This window comes from Hypanus sabinus, chromosome 4 (assembly GCF_030144855.1).
Source record: "Hypanus sabinus isolate sHypSab1 chromosome 4, sHypSab1.hap1, whole genome shotgun sequence".
Taxonomy (NCBI): domain Eukaryota; kingdom Metazoa; phylum Chordata; class Chondrichthyes; order Myliobatiformes; family Dasyatidae; genus Hypanus; species Hypanus sabinus.
The window spans coordinates 103,620,075-103,641,460 of NC_082709.1; the positions used below are offsets into that span (position 1 = coordinate 103,620,075).

Genomic DNA, 21,386 nt, shown 5'->3' on the forward strand with positions numbered 1-21,386 from the left:
TGGGAGGAGTCTGGGGCAAGCCAAGGAGGCTGTTAAAGCAGAGTGGGTGAAGGTAACTGGAGTCTGGCTAAAGGTTGGAATGCCATGAAATATAAACATTCTACAGTATAATTAGTTCATCATCTTGATTGACATTCTCTGACCTCAAGTCAGGTTAAGTTCATTGTCACGTGTGCAAATACAATGAGGTACAGTTACAATGAAAAACCTGCAGCAACATCACAGGCTCGTAGGTTCAGACAACACACAGAACATAAATTATACAGAATGGTGAAGAAAAGACTACACTAATATCTTGCATAGAAATCTCTCAATCTGAGATATCTGCATGGAGGTGTTCCATCATGCTCCATTCCTGAGGTTGACTTAGGATTGTGCAAATCGGTCCAAAGCCTGAAGGTTGTAGAAATGTAGCTGTTCCTGGACCTGGTGGTGTGGGGCTTGAGGCTTCTGTACCTCCTACTTAATGGTAGTAGTGATTATTCAGTTGATGTCAAGGTGATTGGTGCAGTGGGTTCTGAGGTGAATCAGCATTGGGTAGTAGTTAATCTGTGACCTGGTGCAATGAATGCCATTAAATCCTTTGATAGTGCAGAATACCACTTGGTGTCTGGTGTGAGGGAATACACATGACACTTGACTCTGCAAAACTGTATCACCCACTAGGTGTTGTTTTCCAGAGAATGCAATATCCCTGTTGTCCCATGATAATTTCCAATCTAATTTTGAATGTATAGCTTTTATTTCTTTGCCCCTCCTGGATATTATTGGAATTTTCAGAACTCTTTTTGTAAACCTATTTTTCCCAATAGTACGTTGAATGTCCCCATTCTGGTTGTTTTTGGTATTGTGATGTACAGAAAGACCTCTGGCTGAAAATCCATAGTTGCATAAAAGTGGATAGGGTGGACAAGGTGGTGAAAAACATTTAGTATGTTTAGTAGGCCGCAACATTGAATGTAAAAGTTGGGACTTCATGTAGTTGGCATCGATTAGTTGAGTCGAGTTGAGGGCCTCCGTCGGTCAGAGTTGATCATGGATATTGCGTTCTAGCTGTCTAGATAATGCAAGCCTGGGCAGTACGATATGGAGAGCAAGCTCCCCCTCTCCAAAGGAACAGCAGAGACCGATACAGTTTGTAACCAGCAGTATCCGCAGGAGTTGCCAGTCAGCATTGAATGTATTGTAGGACTGCCTCAAGGACTCCAGCTCTGGATTTTTCCCTCGGAGTTTACTCCCGAAGCCTTTTCCATGAGTGGATATAGCTGCAAGGCAGCAGAGTTTTGAGACCAGAGTTTTTCTTCTCCTAGATGAGCTGCCAACCATGACTGATGAGTCCCATTTGCCCAAAGTGACTAGTTTTAAGACACCAGTAACCTGCCCTTGCCCCTTCTGTCAGTAGAAATGGTTCCATCGGGCTTAGTAGCTGAGCCACATGTGAAGCCAGGAGCTGGACTTGGTTGTCAGAGGCTATTTGAGGCGATTGCCATTGGGAGCATTTAATAGGTTGTGGGAGCTTGTCCCCATTACTACCTCCAGCTTAACAACCTTAAGAAAAATTGACTAGACCAGTTAGTCTATTGTGTGCATTTCATCACACTACTGGATGGATGTGGTAGCAATAGAGAGAATAGGGAAGAGGTTCACCAGGATATTGACTGGAATGAAGGCCTGTAGTTACAAAGAGTGATTGGATAGTTTGAAATGTAGGAGGCTGAGGGGAGCTTAGAGGTTTACAAAAGTATAAGAGGCAGAGACAGAATCTTTTACCCCAGGCAGAGGAGTCTAAAACTAGAGGCACAAGTTTAAGGTGAGAAGAGAAATTCAAAGGAGATCTGTGAGGTGAGTTTTTCAAACAGAATGGTGAGTTTCTGGAATGAGCTGTCAGAGGAAGTGGAGGCAGAGGCAGATACTATTACTGTGTTTGAAAGACATTCAGAAAAGTGTTAGGAAATGTATAGAGCTACTTGGGAAGCAGGCAGGTTAAATTAAAGTAGATAAGCACCACAGTTGGCGAAGGTGAGTTCGGCCAAAAGGACCATTTTCTGTGCTGTATGATCTTATAATTCTATATAGTTTATAATTTATATAATAAACTAAAACAATATAGTTTACCTGAGCTTCCTATTTTGATTATCCCAGGATTCTGTGTTGAATTCTCTTTTGCAAAAACACTCCAACCTTGGTTTAAAAAAGCTTCAATCATGGCAATTTTTCTAAAAGAAGTATTTGATGTTCGTTTTGCTGCTGCTTGTCACTTGTCTGATTGTGTGAGGTTGACCACCAGGGATAAGAGATGGTCTTCATCTCTGTAACTAATTTACACACAGCATTATAGTAAATAATTTTAGATGTTAAGTAACTTATCAAGTGGATAGCCTTGAAGTCCTGTTGACTTTAACAATAACTTTGTTGCTAGGAATATCTCAAACAAGAAGCCATAGGTTTAAGGAAAGAATAAAGGGGATACGAGGGATGAGGTTCTTTTTATACATCTGTTGCTAGAGGTAATGGAGGAATAGAATATAGCCACTAAACTTGAGGCAATTAGATCCGCACTTAAATTGGCAAGGCCTGAAGGGAAATGGTCATAAGGCAGGCAAATGGGATTAGTATAGAGGAGAAGGGGAGTAGGATGGGGAAGTTGTCCTCCAGCATATATTATACAAAGATCTTGTTCTCAGGGTTCAGCTTGAGCAGCTGGGTTCATGCAATTCTGGAAAGCCTAAACCTGCAGCTGTTAACTCTTTTAAAAACTGGACCACAGAACTTGAATAGAACAGTTGTCTACTCACTGGTCTGTTCAGTGCTCCTGCCTTCTGTTTCTCACCTGTACTGTAGCAGTCCCTAGTGTTGATTAGGTACTGAAGACTAACAGGTGAAGCCTTAGTCAGTAGGGCTGGGACTAAAGTTGTGGTGCGGAGCAGTGATTTTTGATGTCACAGTGCCTGAAGTCCGAATCAGCTGGGAAGTGGCAAGTGAAAGGAGTGCACTGGAAGGTTGGTGGTGTCAGGTTGGCTAAATTGCTTAAGCAAGACTAACCAAGATGGTGATATGAGGACTTGTATAAAACTCACCAAGGAAGTGACCTTCCCTCCTTCCTCACCTGTACTTTTCTCACTACTATTATGTGGAACTGTCTTGATACATTTAAAATAAACTCAAAAAGTGCTTGAGGGGTCTTCTAGATCTGTGTGGGATTCTGTAAAAGACAAGTGACATTTGTAATTTTCGTATAGATGTAATCCAGTGAGTCTTGGTCCAAGAAAGATTTATAATTGAGAATTGATGATTCAATAACAGCTCAAGGCTGGAACATAGAGACAAGAAGGGTTGGAGGATATACCCTTCCACAGATAGGAAAATGTAAATGATGTTTCTTTCCAAGCATAATGCTAGTGTTAACTCTAGGCTTTTTCAGAAAGGAATATTCACTACTGTGCTTCTAGGAAAGTAGAATTAAAGGGCCCTTTGGTCCAACCTGACCATGCCATGAGTTTTTTGACCATCAGACTAAACACTGTGTTTGGCATAAGCCAAATACCACACGTAATCCAAAACCACCATGAAACTACCATGAAGCATGGTGGTGGCTGCATCATGCTTTGGGGAAGTTGCAGGGCAGCAGGCCCTGGAAGGCTTGTGAAGGTAGAGGGTAAAATTAATGTAGCAAATCCTGGAGGAAAGCGTGATGCAGTGTTGAAGACAACTGCAACTTGGGAGAAGATTAGCTTTCCAGCAAGACATAAGGCCAGTGCTACAAAAGAATGGCGTAAAAACAACAAAGTTAATGTCCTGGAGTGGCCAAGTCAAAGTCCAGACCTCAATTGAGAATTTGTGTCTGGACTTGTAAAGTGCTGTTCATTTACAATCCCCACAAACTAGTTTCTAGGTCTTATTCTATCAGTCTTTGTGTATTTTTTCTCTGCTGCAGTAAAGGCTCATGGGTGTTGGCATGCACTGTTTGGGATGCCAACACCTCCAGAAGAAAGTTGTCCAGAGTTGTTAGAACCACCTCCTGCAGTCCCAGAGTCAAGCCTTACAACCACCATGGAGGAGACACCAGAACATGACACTGTTTCATATACATAAGTCTCTCCTGCTAAACAGAGTGACCTTCCCATTGATCAGAAAAAACATTATCCCACAAGAAGAAAAAACCCTCCAAAGCAATTAAATCTTGAGGGCTGAATGGGACCATTTACAATGCTGTGGATGTCTATATACTGTCGGCCCTCCTCATCAGTGTGAGATTGGTCCCGGGACCCCCCACAGATACCAAAAACCGCGGATGCTCAAGTTGTGGACTTTAGGACCCGGTGGAGCTGTGGACCTTGTTTAACCTGTCTCCGTGTGGTGGACTTTAGGACCAGACGGAACTCGGGACCCGCCGCCTGAGTGTGAGTGAGTGTGTATGTGTGTGTGTGTAGATATATAAATAAAAGCAATAAGGTTATATGTAATATTACGTGAATGGCAAATGTCATTATACACATCGTATGTGCACACCTCTCTAAGCTAAATGTACACGAGTTATCCCTGATGCCGTGGTTTTTCTTTCAATTAGTTTTATGTTTTGAAGTTACAAACATAACACCTTGTTCCCCATTTAAGTAATGTCTTTCTCCACCACCACTAATGGGCCTCATTGGCATTATATTTACTCACGTCATGATCCTCCACTCAGTTGACATTGTCTGTTGCTGCCTTTCTCAAGCTTTCTAATGTTTAAACCTCACATCCTGAGCCACAGATTAAAGCTTCAAATGCTACTGGTTAGGTTGAAAAGCCATGAGATTGGTTGATATTGTAACTGAAGCCTGAACTTCCAAATCTACATTAAAACTGAAGGAGCCCTCAAAGCTTTGTAGCAGCAGCTTATACAAAATTCGAATGCAGAATAATCTGAAGCCATTGCTATGCCATATGACATGATTCCAGGAAAATTATTTTTTGTTTTTACCAGGAACGCAATATTTTCAACAAAATCTTTGGTGGATTTCTAATGAGGAAAGCCTTTGAATTGGCATGGGCAAATGCTTGCGTTTATGGGTAAGAAACTTAATTATTTCATATAGTGTATGTACATAATGGTACCATTATGACTTCTCCAGTTAGACATCATAGTCTTAATTGTATTCCCCATCCCATCAGTTATGTTGCCATTGTGTTGTATTTAATCTTTCATTTGATCTCCTTCCTCCAGGTAATTAAATGGGCTGTTTTAACACAACACAGATACAGTATGCTTATTTTGATTCCACTTCTGTAACCAAGATCCTGTATTGTTAGGTTTTTTAATATTCTGGACAGCATTCTTCCCCCTGTATGTACTTAATTGCTTCAAAAGGTTTTTAAATTGTAATTCTCTACCCTGGCTGGTTGTGGAGGCCAGAGCACTGGTGGTAATTAAAGAGGAAGTAAGTACATGCTTTTAATAATGAGGGAATTGAGGGCTCTAGGGAACTACCACAAAAGAGATGAGGCTTTGGGCAGATCTGCTGTGATCATACTTAATGTTGGAGCAATCTCAAGGGCTAAGTGCCCTTCTGCTCCTATTTAATATTCGGTAGTCAATGAAGATCTGTTGCTGCTGTCAGGGGAACCTATTCGGTAGTCAATGAAGATCTGTTGCTGCTGTCAGGGGAACCTCTTGGTGTCTGATGTTTCTGCTACTCATGTTCCTGTACTCTGCTTGTGTATTTTTCCAGTTTATTTAGAGAAAAGGAGAAAATCTACAGACACTGGAAATCCGAGCAACGTACACAGAAAGCTGGAAGAACTCAGCAGGCTAGGCAACATCTAAGAAGAGTACAGTCGACATTTTGGGTCAAAACCCTTCGGCAGGTTTTGGCTCAAAATGTCAACTGTACTCTTTTCCTGGATGCTGCCTGGCCTGCTGAGTTCCTCCAGCATTTTGTTTGTTTATTTAGAGAATTGTTTCTTCTTGCTCATTCTATATAGTTTTGAAGGTACCAGAAGGTAAAAATGGGAGGATTGCTGTTATGTTACGAAGCATGCTTTATATATCCTTGTTGCTGAAGTTCTTGTTGTTTTTATCTGGAATTTTCCCAAATCATTGTCTTCAGGAGTTCCAGACCTTATCCAGTTGCTGTAGATGATATTCTGTTTCAAAAACCAGTTGAGATTGGCTCCCTGCTGTACCTTTCATCACAGGTAATGTATGTTTAACAAAATTGAAACTTTGTGTGCTTTGCTGATTCATGATAGCTTGGCTGAATTAAGTTAGTCCAATTAGAGATCAGGCACTGAGCTCAATTGTCCCTCACTAAATATTCTGTCACCACCCACCTCCTCTTCCCCTACTCCAATAGAATTTATAGATTTAGTTTAAATCTTTCACATTCAAAACAAAGGAGTGTTGTTCCTTTTATTGTAAACAGTATTTAACCCTATTTTACAATAATTTAGCATTGAAGATTACTTGATTGTCATTTGTGGCACACAATTTAAAGTTTGATTACTATTTCTTACATTGTAAGTATATACACAAATTGGAAATGTTTTATGACTTCAAAAGAGTAACACAAACAATTTTAGTTAATTTTGCCATCGGTTAATTAGGGCAGCTGCTTATATGGGACAATCAATTACTTAGGGTTATCCATAGCCCTCTATTTTTCTAAGCTCCTTGTCTCTATCCAGAAGCCTCTTAAAAGACCCTATTGTATCTGCCTCCACCGGCAGCCCATTCCATGCACTCACCACTCTGAGTAAAACAAACTTACCCCTGACATCTCCTCTGTACCTAATTCCAAGTACCTTAAAACTGTGCCCTCTCGTGTTAGCCATTTCAGCCCTGGAGAAAAGCCTCTGACTATCCACACGATCAATGCCTCTCATCATCTTATACTCCTCTATCAGGTCACCTCTCATCCTCCGTCGCTCCAAGGAGAAAAGGCCAAGTTCACGCAACCTATTCTCATAAGGCATGCTCCCCCATCCAGGCAACATCCTTGTAAATCTCCTCTGCACCCTTTCTGTAGTTTCCACATCCTTCTGTAGTGAGGTGACCAGAACTGATCACAGTGCTCCAAGTGAGGTCTGACCAGGGTCCTATATAGCCGTAACATTACCTCTTGGCTCTTGAACTCAGTCCCACAGTTGATGAAGGCCAATACACTGTATGCTGCCTTAACCACAGAGTCAACCTGCACAGCAGCTTTGAGTGTCCTATGGACTCAAACCCCAAGATCCCTCTGATCTTCCACACTGTCAAGAGTCTTACCATTAATACTATATTCTGCCATCATATTCGACCTACCAAAATGAACCACTTCACATTTATCTGGGTTGAACTCCATCTTCCACTTCTCAGTCCAGTTTTGCATCCTATTATTGTCCCACTGTAACCTCTGACAGCCCTCCACACTGTCCACAACACCCCCAATCTTTGTGTCATGAAATTTTTTTAGTCTTACTGACATCAAGTAGATGCAAGGTTGTTACTGCGACACAACTCAACTAGATTTATTTCACTCCTATATGCCTTTTCGTCACCATCTGAAATTCTGCCAACAATAGTTGGTGTCGTCAGCAAGTTTATAGATGGCATTTTAACTGTGCCTAGCCACAGTCAATTACTATAATTTTTGCATAAGCAGTTCAAATCATTTCAGTCTCTGCAAGGGGAGCTGGCAAAATTGTTTAACGTAACAGCTTTCCTTTGTTCACTATTCAGGTTTGTTACACCAAAGGCAACTATATTCAGGTCAGAGTCCACAGCACAGTGGTTGATCCAGTTTCTCGGGAGCACCATACCACCAATACCTTCCATTTCACCTTTGGCTCTGAGAATGAAGTGATGCAGGTTTTCCCAAAGACCTATGGAGGTAATACATTTGTGAGGAGTGCTTAGATCTGGCCAAGAAGCAGTTTCACAGCTATTCACTTAAGTTAAATTGCTGTTAATTTTGTGGTTAAGTTGATAACAAAGGCTGTTAAGTGAGAATTACATTCATTAAATGTTGGTTATCTATCTGAATTTTTTCAGTCAGCACCTAAAGAAACAGATTACTAAGATTGATATACATTATAAATTGTAGAATCTGCATGAAGGTGAATAATTAACTTAAACTATATTATTATGCTATCTGCAGCAGAGTATGTTGTTAGCTTTCCTTCCTTCAAAGAGTTGGATTAGTATAATTAGTTGGATGAGTAATGACTTGTAACAATCATATTAAAATATGATGCTAAGTGACTGGAACCATTTTAATTGCACAGTGATCATTGATGAAACTGGTAACTCATTTATTCTCCATTCATAACTTTGCATTTAGGGACTTCAGAGAGCATTTCATCAATGATATTTTATAGATAAAATATTTATTTTAAATTTTATTACAAGTAAATTTTATTTCAAAGTACATATATGTCACCATGAGATTAATTTTTCTATGGATATACTCAGAATATCTATGGAATAGTAACTATAACAGGATCAATGAAATCAATGAATCAATCAGAGTGCAGAAGGCAACAAATATGCAAATACAGATGGAAAGATACTGGAAAGATGGAAAGATAAAGGAAATTAGTAGCATTAGAAGTGTCTCGATATACAAATATTAGCAGAGAAATAAGAAAGAATTAAAAAAGAAGTTACCTTAAATAGTGTAACAGGAGGGGATCATCACTTCCCCGGCTATAGGTTTGACTCATGGCCAAGGGCGCTCTTTGGGGCAGCGCAGTTGTCTCAGTCTATTACTAAAAGTGCTCCTCTGTTCAGCCAAGGTGGCATGCAGACGCTGAGAAACATTGTCCAGAATTGCCAGGATTTTCCATGGGGTCTTTTGTTTTACCGCTGTGTCCAGTTTGACTCCTATAACAGAGCCAGCCTTTCTAATCAGTTCATTGAGCCTGTTGACATCACCCATGTTGATGCCATTGCCCCAGCACACCACTGCATAGAAGATAGTACTGGTGACGAGACTGGTAGAACATGTGAAGAAGAGGCCTGCATACTCCAAAGGACGTCAGTCTCCTCTGGAAGTAGAGGTGAATCTGGCCCTTCTTGTACACATCTTCTGTGTTGGTACTCCACTCAAGTCTGTCATCTAGGTGCACCCCCAGGTACTTGTTGGTCTTCACCATCAATAGTAACGGAGCAGTGCGGGCTTAGTCTTCCTAAAGTCCATCACCATGTTGTTTGTCTTACTGATGTTGAACTGCAGATGATTCAGCTTGCACCACTTGACAAAGTCCTTCACCAGAGCCCTGTATTCATCCTCACGTCCTCTTTATACATACAACTATTGCTGAGTCATCAGAGAATTTCTGCAGATGACATGACTCAATGATGTATCTAAAGTCCAAGGTATACAGGATAAACAAGAAGGGAGCCAATACAATCCCCAATGCTGCTTATAGCCATGTCTGACACACAGCTCTAAAGCTGCACATACTGTGGTCTGCCAGTCAGGTAGTCCATTAACCAGGATACAATGGAAGTGCCAACCTGCACTGAACAGAGCTTTTCCCCCAGCAGTGAGGACTGTATGGAATTGAACACACTTGAGAAATCAAAAATCATGACCCTCACCATGCTGCCCTGCTTATCCAAATGGGAGTAGGCTCTGTTCAGCAGGTAGATGACAGGATGGTCGGCTCCAGTGTGCCCCTGATAAACTACAGGGGATCGAGGGCTGATCTGACCAGGGGTCGGAGGCGAGGCAGGACCAGCCTCTCTAGGGTCTTCATGATGTGTGAGGCCAGGGAGGGACACTAGACTATAGTCATTCAAGACTTTCATTTGGCCCTTTGTGGGTACTGGGGCCACACATGATGTTTTCCACACAGTCAGGACCCTTTCCAGGCTGAGACTCAGATTGAAAATGCACTGGAGAACTTCACACAGCTGCTCAACAAACTCCTTCAGGACCCTGGGGTTCACACCATCTGGTCACGTCTGAGTTAATAAAAATAAATAATGAGAACATGAGATCAACGGTTCATTTTGTCAAAGTATGCATGTACACTACAGCTCTGAAATTTATCTTCTCCGATAGCCATGAAATACAGAAAGACCCTGTGTGTTGTTGAAAGGAAAGACGTCAACTCCACCCACCCCCCGGCACAGAAAAGAAAAGAAACAAACCTCGTAGACCCCAAAATCCCCCCTCCCCTACAGAAAAAAAGCAACAAGAACAATCCCCAAACCCCTCACCCACAGAAAGGAACAATGACCGTAGCACCAAACTCTCACCCCCCCACAAACAAATTAACAGATCGCCACCCGCCAATCTGCCACAAGAAAGAAAACACCAAAAAACTGAAGGAAACCAATATGAAGTACAGTCCAATAATCACATAAATCTCAAAATATTGGGAACATCTTTTCATCTGCACAGATTAAGTCCTTCCGTGAAGAGTTACCACTGACCCGGCTACTGACTGTTGGAAGCCATCACTGACCGTCTCCGCATTCAACTCAATGCTTCAGTCTTCCTCGCTGCTTTGAGATGGAGCCATTCATCTGTGCCTCGTCTCCGGTCTTTTCCATGAGTCAGCTCATGTTCTCAGTCCTTTCTGCCCCCCTCCCCCACCCACCTCTGCCCTCCACGAGGCAGCTCTCCTGACCCCAGCAAAGCGCTGGATCCTTTGATGGAGTTCCAAACTACGTCACAGGCTCACAACAGTTTCCATAACAAACAAGACAAAAAGAACAAGCAGAAGGCATAGAAGAAGTGAAGTAATTGGAGAGATTTGCTATCTGGATGATGTTGCCTGACGAATTGTTATTCGCTGAATTAAAGAGAAACAATGAAATTAAAGCGTTCTTAAAATGAGATAATTGGTTGCAGGAACATTTCAATGATGTGGCAAGTGAGTGCAGTTATCCCCTTTTATTCAAGAGACTGTTAGTTAAGGGGAAGTAACTGTTCTTGAACCTGGAAATGTGAGTCCTGAGGCTCCTGTACCTTCTACCTGATGGCAACAGAGAGAAGAGACCCTGACCTGGGTGGTGGGTATCTCTGATGATGGATGCTGCTTTCCTATGACAGCATTTCATGTGGGAGGTCTATACCCATGGTGGGCCAAATCCGCTACCTTTTGTAGGATTTTCTGTACCAGGCTGTGATGTAGCCAGTCAGTATACTCTTCACAACACTATATAGGTTTGTCAAAGTTTTAGATGTCATGCCAAATCTCTGCAGATTCTTAAGGAAGTAGAGGTGCTGCTGTACTTTCTTGCAATTGCACTTATGTGCTGGGTCCAGGACTGGTCCTCTGAAATAGTAACACTCAAAAAATTTAAATGACTAATCCTCTTCACCTCTGATTCTCTAATGAGGACTGGCTCATAGACCTCTGGTTTCCCTCTCCTGAAGTCTTTCATCAGTTCCTTGGTCTTGTTGACATTGAGTGAAAGGTTGTTGTTATGACGTCACTCAGCCATATTTTTAATTTCCCACTTGTATGCTGATTCATCACCACTTTTGATTTAGCCCACAGTAGAGGAGTCAGCATTCTTAAATATGGCATTGGAGCTATGCTTAATCTCAGTCATAGGCATTAAGCGAGTAGAGCAGGGGGCTAAGTACACTCAGCCTTGTGGTGCAGCTGTTTGACGCAACCTTTGTGTTCTGAGCTGAACACTCGAACATTTTTATGTTGTTTGCTGAGTAACATCTACCATAGTGCTCCTGCCATTATCCAGCAGAGTACGATGTTTCTGTAACTCAGATGGCTTTAGGAGCATAAAATGGGGAGATTATGCAGTATACAAACCAGGAATTTCACCATGATGGAAGAGGTTCTGTGGAAATCTTAAGCAAACAAAATGCCAGAGACACTTGGCATGTCAGGAAGTGTCACTGGAAGGAAAAGAACAGTTGATGTTTCAGTCTGAGACCCTTTACTAGGACTTGAAAGAAAGGCATGGGGGAAGAGTACAAACTAGCAGGTGATAGGTGAGACCAGGGGAAAGTTAGAGGGTGGGGGTGGGGAATGAAAGGGAGTAATGTGAAAAGCCAGATGTTAGGTGGAAGAGGTAAAGGAGGAGAAATCTGATGTGCAAAGACAGTAGACAGTGGAATAAAGGAGATGGGCAACTACAGACAGGTCTTGAGGGTGGGGGACGGAAAGAAGTGGACTGAGAGAGCCACCAGAATGTGGGAAAACAAAGTTAGGAGGGAACAGAGTAGAGTGGTTCCTGGAGATTAGAGAAATCAATGTTCATGCCATCAGGTTGGAGACGACCAAAGCCGAGTATGTGTGGATCCTCCTACCTGTGTTTGGTCTCATCATTGCAGCAGATGTTGGTGTGGAAATGGGAAGTAGAAGTGAAATGGGTAACCCCAGGGAAATCCTAGCTGTTGTAATGGGTGGAGCAAGATGCTGGACAAAGTGGCTTCCCCCAATCTGCGTAAGGTCTCACCAATGTACAGGAGGCCACGAATGACCCCGAGAGACTTGCAGGTAGCACATAGCATGGTTGTAGGGTAAATGTCAGGAGGGATACCTGTGGGAGGAGTCATGTGAACAAGGGAGTAACAGAGTGAATGGGGATGGGTGCAGTAGAGGGAAAGATGTAACTGTGGTAGGATCACATAGGAGTTAGCAGAAGTTGTGGAGGTGCTGAATGCAAAGGCTCATAGTGTGGTAGGTGAGGGGCAAGAGGAACCCTATTCCTGTTATGTCTAGGGGTGACCACTCCTTTTTGATTTCCCACATTCTTTAGTCCTCTCACCTTCTTTCCCTCCTGCACCCTCATGACTTGCCAGTCACCTCCAGTTCCCCACCACCACTTTATTCCACAGCCTACTGTTCTCTCTTATTGGGTTCATTCTTCAGCCCTTTACCTCTTCCACTTATGGCCCCTCCCCCACCCACCTTTCCCCTTATTTGGACTTGTGATTCACTCACCAGTCTGTGTACATCCCCCTTTCCATTCTAGCTTCTACCCCCTTCTTTTCTCTCCTCGCTGAAAGGCCTTGGCCCGAAATGGTGACTGTTCATTCCCCTCTATAGACGTTGCCTGACATGCTGAGTTCCTCCAGCATTTTGTGTGTTGCTTAGGAATTTCACCATGTTAATAAAGGTGAACAGAACAAAAATCTTCCTTGGAAATCAGAACAATCTTGAGCTTGTGTGCATGGATGTCAGAAGAGTGTTCGACACAATTACACTCAGTATTTGGCTCTATGACCAGACAGGAAAAATGCAAAGACTGTATTCTGAAGAAGTATTTATCTTTAATGACATTCAGCTCTCAATGTAAAGATTCCTGTAACTGTAACTTTCTGTTTAGTTGCATTTTTTGTTTAATGTACCTCATAATCTCATTCTGGGTTTACTTGCAGAATCAATGCTATATTTGGATGGAAAACGTCACTTTAAAGCACGATTGAACAACTGCAATTGATCAATTTACTATCATTTGACAAAGGTCATTCTGAAAAGCCTTATCTAAATATGTTTGTGCTTTTGTTGAATAATAATGTACTTTGAACTTTTCTAAAATATTTAATCTGAATTTCTTGCTAGCTTTAACAATCAACCTTTAATATCTGATGTTTTTGCACATTTCCTCATAGGTGCATCTGATAGGTTGTGTCACAATGCATAAGCAAGCAGCCTTATAACTTTCCCTTGCTAACGTATCATAGAACATTACAGTACAGGCCCTTCAGCCCTCCATGTTGTGCTGACCCATATAATCCTTTAAAAAAGTACTAAACCCACACTACCCCATAACCCTCCATTTTTCTTTCATCCGTGTACCTGCCCAAGAGGCTCTTAAATACCCCTAATGTTTCAACCTCCACCACCATCCCTGGTAAGTCATTCCAGGCACTCACGACCCTCTGTGTAAAAAAAAAACTTCCCTCCCTTAATTTTGTACATATGCCCTCTGGTGTTTGCTGTTGGTGCCCTGGGAAACAGGTACTAACTATCCACCCTATATGCCTCTCATAATCTTGTAGACCTCTATCAAGTCCCCTCTCATTCTTCTACGCTCATGTAATGCACACATGAACCCAGGAGTGGGTATGAATATTTAAGATATTTATTTATTATTCAGCAATAGTATGATCTAGACCTACTAATAACTATTAAACTCAAGAATTACTCTTTGATGTAAGAAAACCTGTTGCATAACTCTAATTGCCATTAAGATGTATGAAAAGTTAACTATCCATTTATATGTGTAACAAACACTTTAGTTTAAGTTTAGCTAAACTGACTTAAAACATAGGAAATGTATATCCAAATATACTTGCATTTTTTGTACTGGTGTGGGGGGGGAAGCTTTTTTGCACATGTGCATGGGCTGAGGTTGGTATATTAGTATATTTTTAATAGTGATAAGATGTAGGGTTAACTGTTTATTGCTTGTAACTACCTTTCACTAGTTTAATTTTGTATGTTGCAAAATTTAGTTAGATTGAGTATTTCAGTCTGAACAGCTTAAGTACCCTAAGATTGCTCTGTAGTAAAGTTAATTATTGTCCCTCGGTTGGATCCTTCATGTGGTTAAGGTGTTGGTCTAGTGATCTGAAGGTCACTAGTTTGAGCCTCAGCTAAGGCAGCGTGTTCTTGAGCAAGGCACTTAACCACACATTGCTCTGTGATGACACCGGTGCCAAGCTGTATTGGCCCTTGCTCTTCCCTTAGACAACATCGGTGGCATGGAGAGGGGAGACTTGCAGCATCGGCAACTGCAGTTCTGCCATACAACCCTGCCCAGGACTTAGCAAGGCACAAATCCATCCCTAACCATGGACTTTTTATTCTCCTCCCATCCGGTAGGCACTTACAGGAACCTCTGCTCCTGCAACAGCAGGCACAGGAAGAGCTTCTTCCCTGAGGCTGTGACCCTGCTGAATCTCCCATCACAGCACTAAGCAGTATTGCTCCCATATTATACTGTCTCAATACTTTTATATTTGTGTGCTGTAGACCTTACTTTTTATTAACAGTTATTTTGTAAATAACACTATTCTTTACATTTCTGGTTAGATGCTAACTGCATTTCATTTGGTGTTTAATCTAATCAATGGGATATTTTAACGTGAGGGTGATTTGGCCTTAGGCCATGGAGCCAGCCCTCCTTGTTGTGTTTGGTATACTCTGCAAATTCAGAATGTTTACATAAACCTCAGTTGTCTGCTAAGAGAACATGCACAATTTCTAAACTTAAATGTTTACCTTTTAACTTGGGGAAGTTTCTATGGTAGAATCGACAGAAATGAATAAATGTTTTTATTTATAGATGTCTGTTTCTTCCAGTTTACTGTAAACAGCTGCAGTGTGCAAAGCAATGGGGAATATTACATTTTTTGTTACTGCGAACCATTATAATAAATACAGACAAGCAGATTACTGACTCGTTTATTGTTTCAGGTCAGTTGATTAAAAACAGATTTGAGATTAGATTTAACGTTCTCTTTCAAAATACTTCAGCTTTCCAGCTGGATCTGGAATTATCTGAAAGAAAAAGGACACGACAGCAGGTTAATCTCAGTGGTTACTTTTGGGGGTAGTGTAATTCAAAGTAGTACCAGTGTATTGATGAAAATGAGTTATTAATACAGTCTAATTAACTCTAGTAAGTACTTTGACAAAATCTAAAGTTGGAGACTGGTCCAAAAAGATTAGAGTCCATGTGATCCAGGGAAAGCTGAAAATTCGATCCAAAATGGGCATGGCCGTAACAGATAACAGCAGTGGGTTAGTTTGTGACTGGAAGCCTATGACCAGTGGTGTACCTTGGAGGAAGGATCCCAGCCCTAATCATGATGGCACTTTGGATTCTTCTCCCCCCACCCAAGAAAAATCATAATTCACCATTGCAGAATTCATAAATAACTACCCAAAATTTAGAAATGTGGAATAAGTTTCATCCTCTCTGAATCTGACGATGGGAAAGTAGAAAACTAACAACACATTACTTGACACATACAGATGACCTGGCTTTATGGTACCAAAAAAATTGCAATACAGCCTGATTACAACCTTTACATAATTAATGATTTCAACATTATGGTAGGAGGTATGATTTGTAAATTTGCTGGTACAAAAATTGGCAGTGTGACAGGAAGTGGGTGGAGAAATAATTGATGGAATTTAATTCTGAGAAATAAGATATATTTTATGAAGACTAGTAAGGCCAGGACATGATGAATGGCAAGGTTTCATGGAGTATCTTGGAAAAGGGAGATTTTTTTCCTGTAGAAATCCAGGGATGCCTGAAGGTGGCACAGCAGACAGCATTCCTGATTTACATTCTGTGCCCTGACTAATGAATCCAAGTGCGGCAAGGCAATACCAACTTTATAATACAATGATTAGGCTACAGTTGGTGCAGTGTGTGTAATTCTGGTTACTGGAAAGAATGTGACTGCACGAGGGTGCAGACTGGAAAGGAGTGGGAGAGGGAAAAAAATGGATGAAGTTGTCTATTTTCCTTGGGAGGGAGGAGCAGAATTTGATTGAAGAATATGAAAGTAAGCATACAGGGTAACAAACTTTTCTCCATGGCAGAAATGTACTAAATAAGAGGACAAGAGAAGATCAGGAGGAATTTTTTCACCAAGATGATGGCACAGTTAGTGCAATCACTTAAACTGGCAGCGATGGGGGTTCAATTCCCACTGCTGTCTATACAGAGTTTGTACATTCTCCCTGCAACTGTTTGAATTTCCTCAAGGTAGTAAATTGCCACCAGAAGTGTGCTGACAGACTACCCTAGCACAATCCTCACTGATTTGATTTGGTGCAAAACAATGCAGTTCACTGTATTTCCATGTACATATAAGAAATAAACATTATACAATAGTGAGAATCTGGAATGCGTTGTCTGAGGGATGGAAGGTCAAATCTCTTAACAGGTTAGTTAGAGGAGTGCTTAAACTGTGAGGCCATAAGATGATAGGGCTCATGCTGGAAAATGGTATTAGTAAAGATGGGTACACAATGTTTGGTATGGCCAAAGGTCCTGTTCTTGTAGCACATGACAAAAGTGTCAAACAACAGAAATTTAATTTCTAGATATAATAAAATTGGGATAATTAACATACTAAATGACTGGACAGTTTGTTTTTTTAAAAAAATTTCTTCAGCCTATTTACACTTTTTCCTAGAGGTGCTAGAGTCAGTGATAAACCAAGGGCTTTTCTTCTGTTCTTTCAATCAGGAAAGTTATGAAATAAGTAGTTAGTTCCCATATTCCTGTTGATACAAGAGAAGCAATGGCCACAGCTTAAAAGGGGAAATTAAAACTTTAGATTGCAGGAGATATAACAAAGCATTAAAAAAAAATGGGAGGATATGTAATAGTGTGATGGGACCTCGCGTATACATTAAATCCAGATTCTGAAAGGTAGCAGGTTACAAGATGCTCAACTTTATTAGTTGAGATATATGGAACAAAGATGAGATAATGCCATATGATTTAATACTGCTTGTTCTGTTTAATTTCTAGACCCAGTATAGGAAAAGATATGATTACACTGGAGAAGTGTAATGGCATTTCTTAAAAAGCTGTTGACAAGATAGGAAAATTGTAGCTGCACGGAACAACAAAACATGGTGAATAAAATTGAGGGGTTTGTCTGAACTAATTAACAAATTTCACATTGAAGTGGAATAAATATCCCTGACACAAATTTAATTTAATTGGTAAAATTATTGGAAGAGGAATTAATATTTACATTTTATATCGTAAATGTCTGAATTAGAAAATAAAATCGTATCTATAAAGTTGTCTTTGTTGTGAGTGTTGTCCTATCATTTTGGAACAGAGACCTCAACTGTACCAAATGACATGTGCATACCTTGTGTCTTGTGATTTACCTCAGGATGTGCTGGAGCTTTTGGAAAGCAGCAAGTTGGGTAAGTCTCCAAGACTGAACGAGATTACCCCAGGGTACTGTGAGAGGCGAGGGTGGAGATTGCTGAACCTCTGGCAATAATCTTTTGCATCATCAATGGAGATGGGAGAGGTTCTAGAGGATTGGAGGGTTGCAGATGATGTTCCCTTATTCAAGAAAGGGAGTGGAGAGTGCCCAGGAAATTAAACCAGTGAGTCTTACTTCAGTGGCTGGTAAATTGGTGGAAAAGATCCTGAGAGGCAGGATTTATTAACATTTGGAGAGGCATAATATGATTAGGAATAGTCAGCATGGGTTTGTCAAAGGCAGGTCATGCCTTATGAGCCCATTTGAATTTTTTGAGTATGTGACTAAACACATTGATGAAGGTAGAGCAGTAGATGTACTGTATATAGATTTCAGCAAGGCATTTGACATGTTACCCCATGAAAGGCTTATTGAGAAAGTAAGGAGGCATGGGATCCAAGGGGACATTGCTTTGTGGATTCAGAACTGGCTTGCCCACAGAAGGCAAAGAGTGGTTGTAGATGGGTCATATTCTGCATGGAGGTCAGTCACCAGTGGGGTGCCTCAGGGATCTGTTCTGGGACCCTTACTCTTTGTGATTTTTATAAATGACCTGGATGAGGAAGTGGAGGGATGGGTTAGTACATTTGCTGATGATACAAAGGTTGGGGGTGTTGTGGATAGTGTGGAGGGCTGTCAGGTTACAAGACATTGATAGGATGCAAAACTGGGCTGAGAAGTGGCAGATGGAGTTCAACCCAGATAATTGTGAGGTGGTTCATTTTGGTAGGTCAAAATATGATGGCAGAATATAGAATTAATGGTAAGACTCTTGGCAGTGTGAAAGATCAGAGGGATCTTGGGGTCTGAGTCCATAGGACACTCAAAGCTGCTGTGCAGGTTGACTCTGGTTAAGAAGGCATACGGTGTATTGGCCTTCATCAACCGTGGGATTTAGTTCAAGAGGTAATGTTGCAGCTATATAGGACCCTGGTCAGACCCCACTTGGAGTAGTGTTCAATTCTTGTCACCTCACTATAGGAAGAATGTGGAAACTATAGAAAGGGTGCAGAGGAGATTTACAAGGATGTTGGCTGGATTGGGGAGCATGCCTTATGAGAATAGGTTGAGTGAACTCGGCCTTTACTCCTTAGAGCGGCAGAGAATGAGAGGTGACCTGATAGAGGGGTATAAGATGATGGGAGGCATTGATCGTGTGGATAGTCAGAGGCTTTTTCCCAGAGCTGAAATGTCTAACAGAGAGGGCACAGTTTTAAGGTGCTTGGAAGTAGGTACAGAGGAGATGTCAGGGGTAAGTTGTTTGACACAGAGTGGTGAGTGCGTGGAAAGGACTTCCAGCAACAGTGGTGGAGGCAGATACAAAAGGGTCTTTAAAGAGACCCTTGGACGGGTACATGGAGCTTAGAAAAACAGAGGACTATGGGCAATCCTAGGTAATTTCTAAAGTATATGTTCAACGCAGCATTGTGGGCAGAAGTGCCTGTGTGGGGTGTAGGTTTTCTATGTTTCAACTGTACAGTTTTGTAGTGTTCATTTAGCAAAGCTTGAAATTTTAAAAGCAACACAAAATGTAACCTAACACATTTGGGGGGAAATTCTTTTATTCTATTAGTTATTAAAGTAAACTTTGAAGTGACTATCATTGAATGCACCAAGCAGAGGATCAGGGATTAAAACAAGTTGGGGTATTATGTAGGGAATGCATTAAAGGTCCAAATTTTGGGGGGAGTATAGAGGTATTTCCCAGAATGCAGTGACACAACTAGCTGAACTACCAGAAGTCTGATATCAAGAATATTTTGATACATTTTCCATGGCATTCTAAGCATTCCATTAATTTAATGCCTTAATTTGTCCAATACAAATCATTCCTAATTTGAACATTAATTCCAGTGATCAAATTGCAGTGCTGATGGACCAGGATCTACCTGCTTTAATGTACAATGTATTTTAAGTTAGCAGCATTGCTTAGTTTAGTGTGGAGAGAATTACTGAAAGTGCAAGAACAACTGAGGTGACAATAGAAGGATTAAGAGGATTAGCTACATGAGCAGCACGATGTATTTCAGTGTGAGTAGCAATTTACATCGAATCATAATCGTGCAATTCTTCTTGTGGCTTCCACTTTTCCATGATCTAGTTTGATCTAAGTAAAATATAAGCAGTCTCATTATAGATTGAGGATTTAAAGATTCAAAGGTGGCTGTATTTATACTGTAGATATAAAACCAATAAAAGAATGTTAATATTAACCTGTAACAATGCTTACACTAAACGTTAACATAATATTTATTTTTAAAACCAAGGTTAGGAAACATTGGATCAAGTGACAATCTTACCGTATCACTTCCAGGTTTCCAACCAGCTGGACAAACTAAAAAATCAATCATAAAAGCATTAATTCAGGTAGCTGCACAGCCAGTTCTTTGCTTATTTACATTACATTATTTTTACCATTTAATTGAAATGACGTTTAAATAGGTTTCATGCATTCAGCTCAACATCGTTATTGCATACCTTCACCGTGTGTATCGGTATACTGAAATGCTTGAACTAATCGAAGTGTTTCATCCACTGACCGACCCACTGGAAGATCATTCATTGTTATTTGCCTCAGTAGTCCTTTGTCATCAATAATAAAAAGGCCTCTGGAAGAGGAACAAGGTATTGGGGGTTAACTTTGTTCTCCATGCTAATTTCCATAATAAAATCAATTTGAGAAAAAGCAATGGCAAACTGCTTATAACTATGTAGTTATTGACAATACCATGCCAGCCTGTGAGTTGGAGGTAGAGCAAGACAAGATTTACCTATCTGCCTTCCTCTTCTATTAAGTCAGTTTACTCATTAAAACATGTAAGTAAACAACATAGAAAACAGGAACTGTGGCTGCTTCTGCTAACCAAGACAAACAATTACTCAAAACATTGTTGTGGAGAATATGTAAGCTTTAGGAGAATGCATTCTCAAAAAATCAAAACAATTGAGGTTTGATCAGAAATAAATACAAAGATTTCAAATACGGGTTAAAAGTCTCTAGTATCAATCAGGAATTTTGATACTACAATTCTCTAAGGCCATACAAGTCACTATTTTAATGCCCTTTCTGAAGAAACCAACCCCTGTATGCTATTAGGTTTGCTTCTTGTGGTTTATAGTTAAGGTATTCTAACAGCAGCTATATTTGGATCCTGCTCAGTGTCCACTTTACAGTAAAAATTAATTTAATCCATTTTTCAGAATGAATCCTGGAAATAAAAAAGGCAAAGAACACTGGCTCCAAATAGTAACACTATATTCTGTCATGGAACTCAGCTGGACTTAACTCTTCTGCCAACAAAAGATTCATGAAACGAGTCCTGACGAAGGGTCTCGGCCTGAAACGTCGACAGTGTTTCTCCCTATAGATGCTGCCTGGCCTGCTGTGTTCCACCAGCATTTTGTATGTGTTGCATGAAACAAAATGTACCTTTTGAACATTTCTCTTCCCCTCTCCAA

The 21,386-nt window shown here is 40.8% G+C and overlaps 2 protein-coding genes across 2 annotated transcripts in view; one reads left to right on the top strand and one right to left on the bottom strand.

Moving 5' to 3' along the window:
• LOC132393054 (acyl-coenzyme A thioesterase 9, mitochondrial-like) overlaps window positions 1–15,348 on the top strand; it is an 82,149-nt gene extending 66,801 nt beyond the window's left edge. Inside the window, exons 13-16 of the mRNA XM_059967798.1 lie at window positions 4,967–5,052; window positions 6,090–6,177; window positions 7,703–7,853; window positions 13,329–15,348. Coding sequence (XP_059823781.1) covers window positions 4,967–5,052; window positions 6,090–6,177; window positions 7,703–7,853; window positions 13,329–13,390 — 387 coding nt within the window. The 3' untranslated portion in view covers window positions 13,391–15,348. The remainder of the gene's footprint in view (window positions 1–4,966; window positions 5,053–6,089; window positions 6,178–7,702; window positions 7,854–13,328) is intronic.
• prdx4 (peroxiredoxin 4) overlaps window positions 15,343–21,386 on the bottom strand; it is a 33,305-nt gene continuing 27,261 nt past the window's right edge. Inside the window, exons 5-7 of the mRNA XM_059967799.1 lie at window positions 20,406–20,536; window positions 20,228–20,262; window positions 15,343–15,456 (exon numbers count right to left, since the gene is read on the bottom strand). Of these exons, the coding sequence (XP_059823782.1) occupies window positions 15,406–15,456; window positions 20,228–20,262; window positions 20,406–20,536 (217 nt within the window). The 3' untranslated portion in view covers window positions 15,343–15,405. The remainder of the gene's footprint in view (window positions 15,457–20,227; window positions 20,263–20,405; window positions 20,537–21,386) is intronic.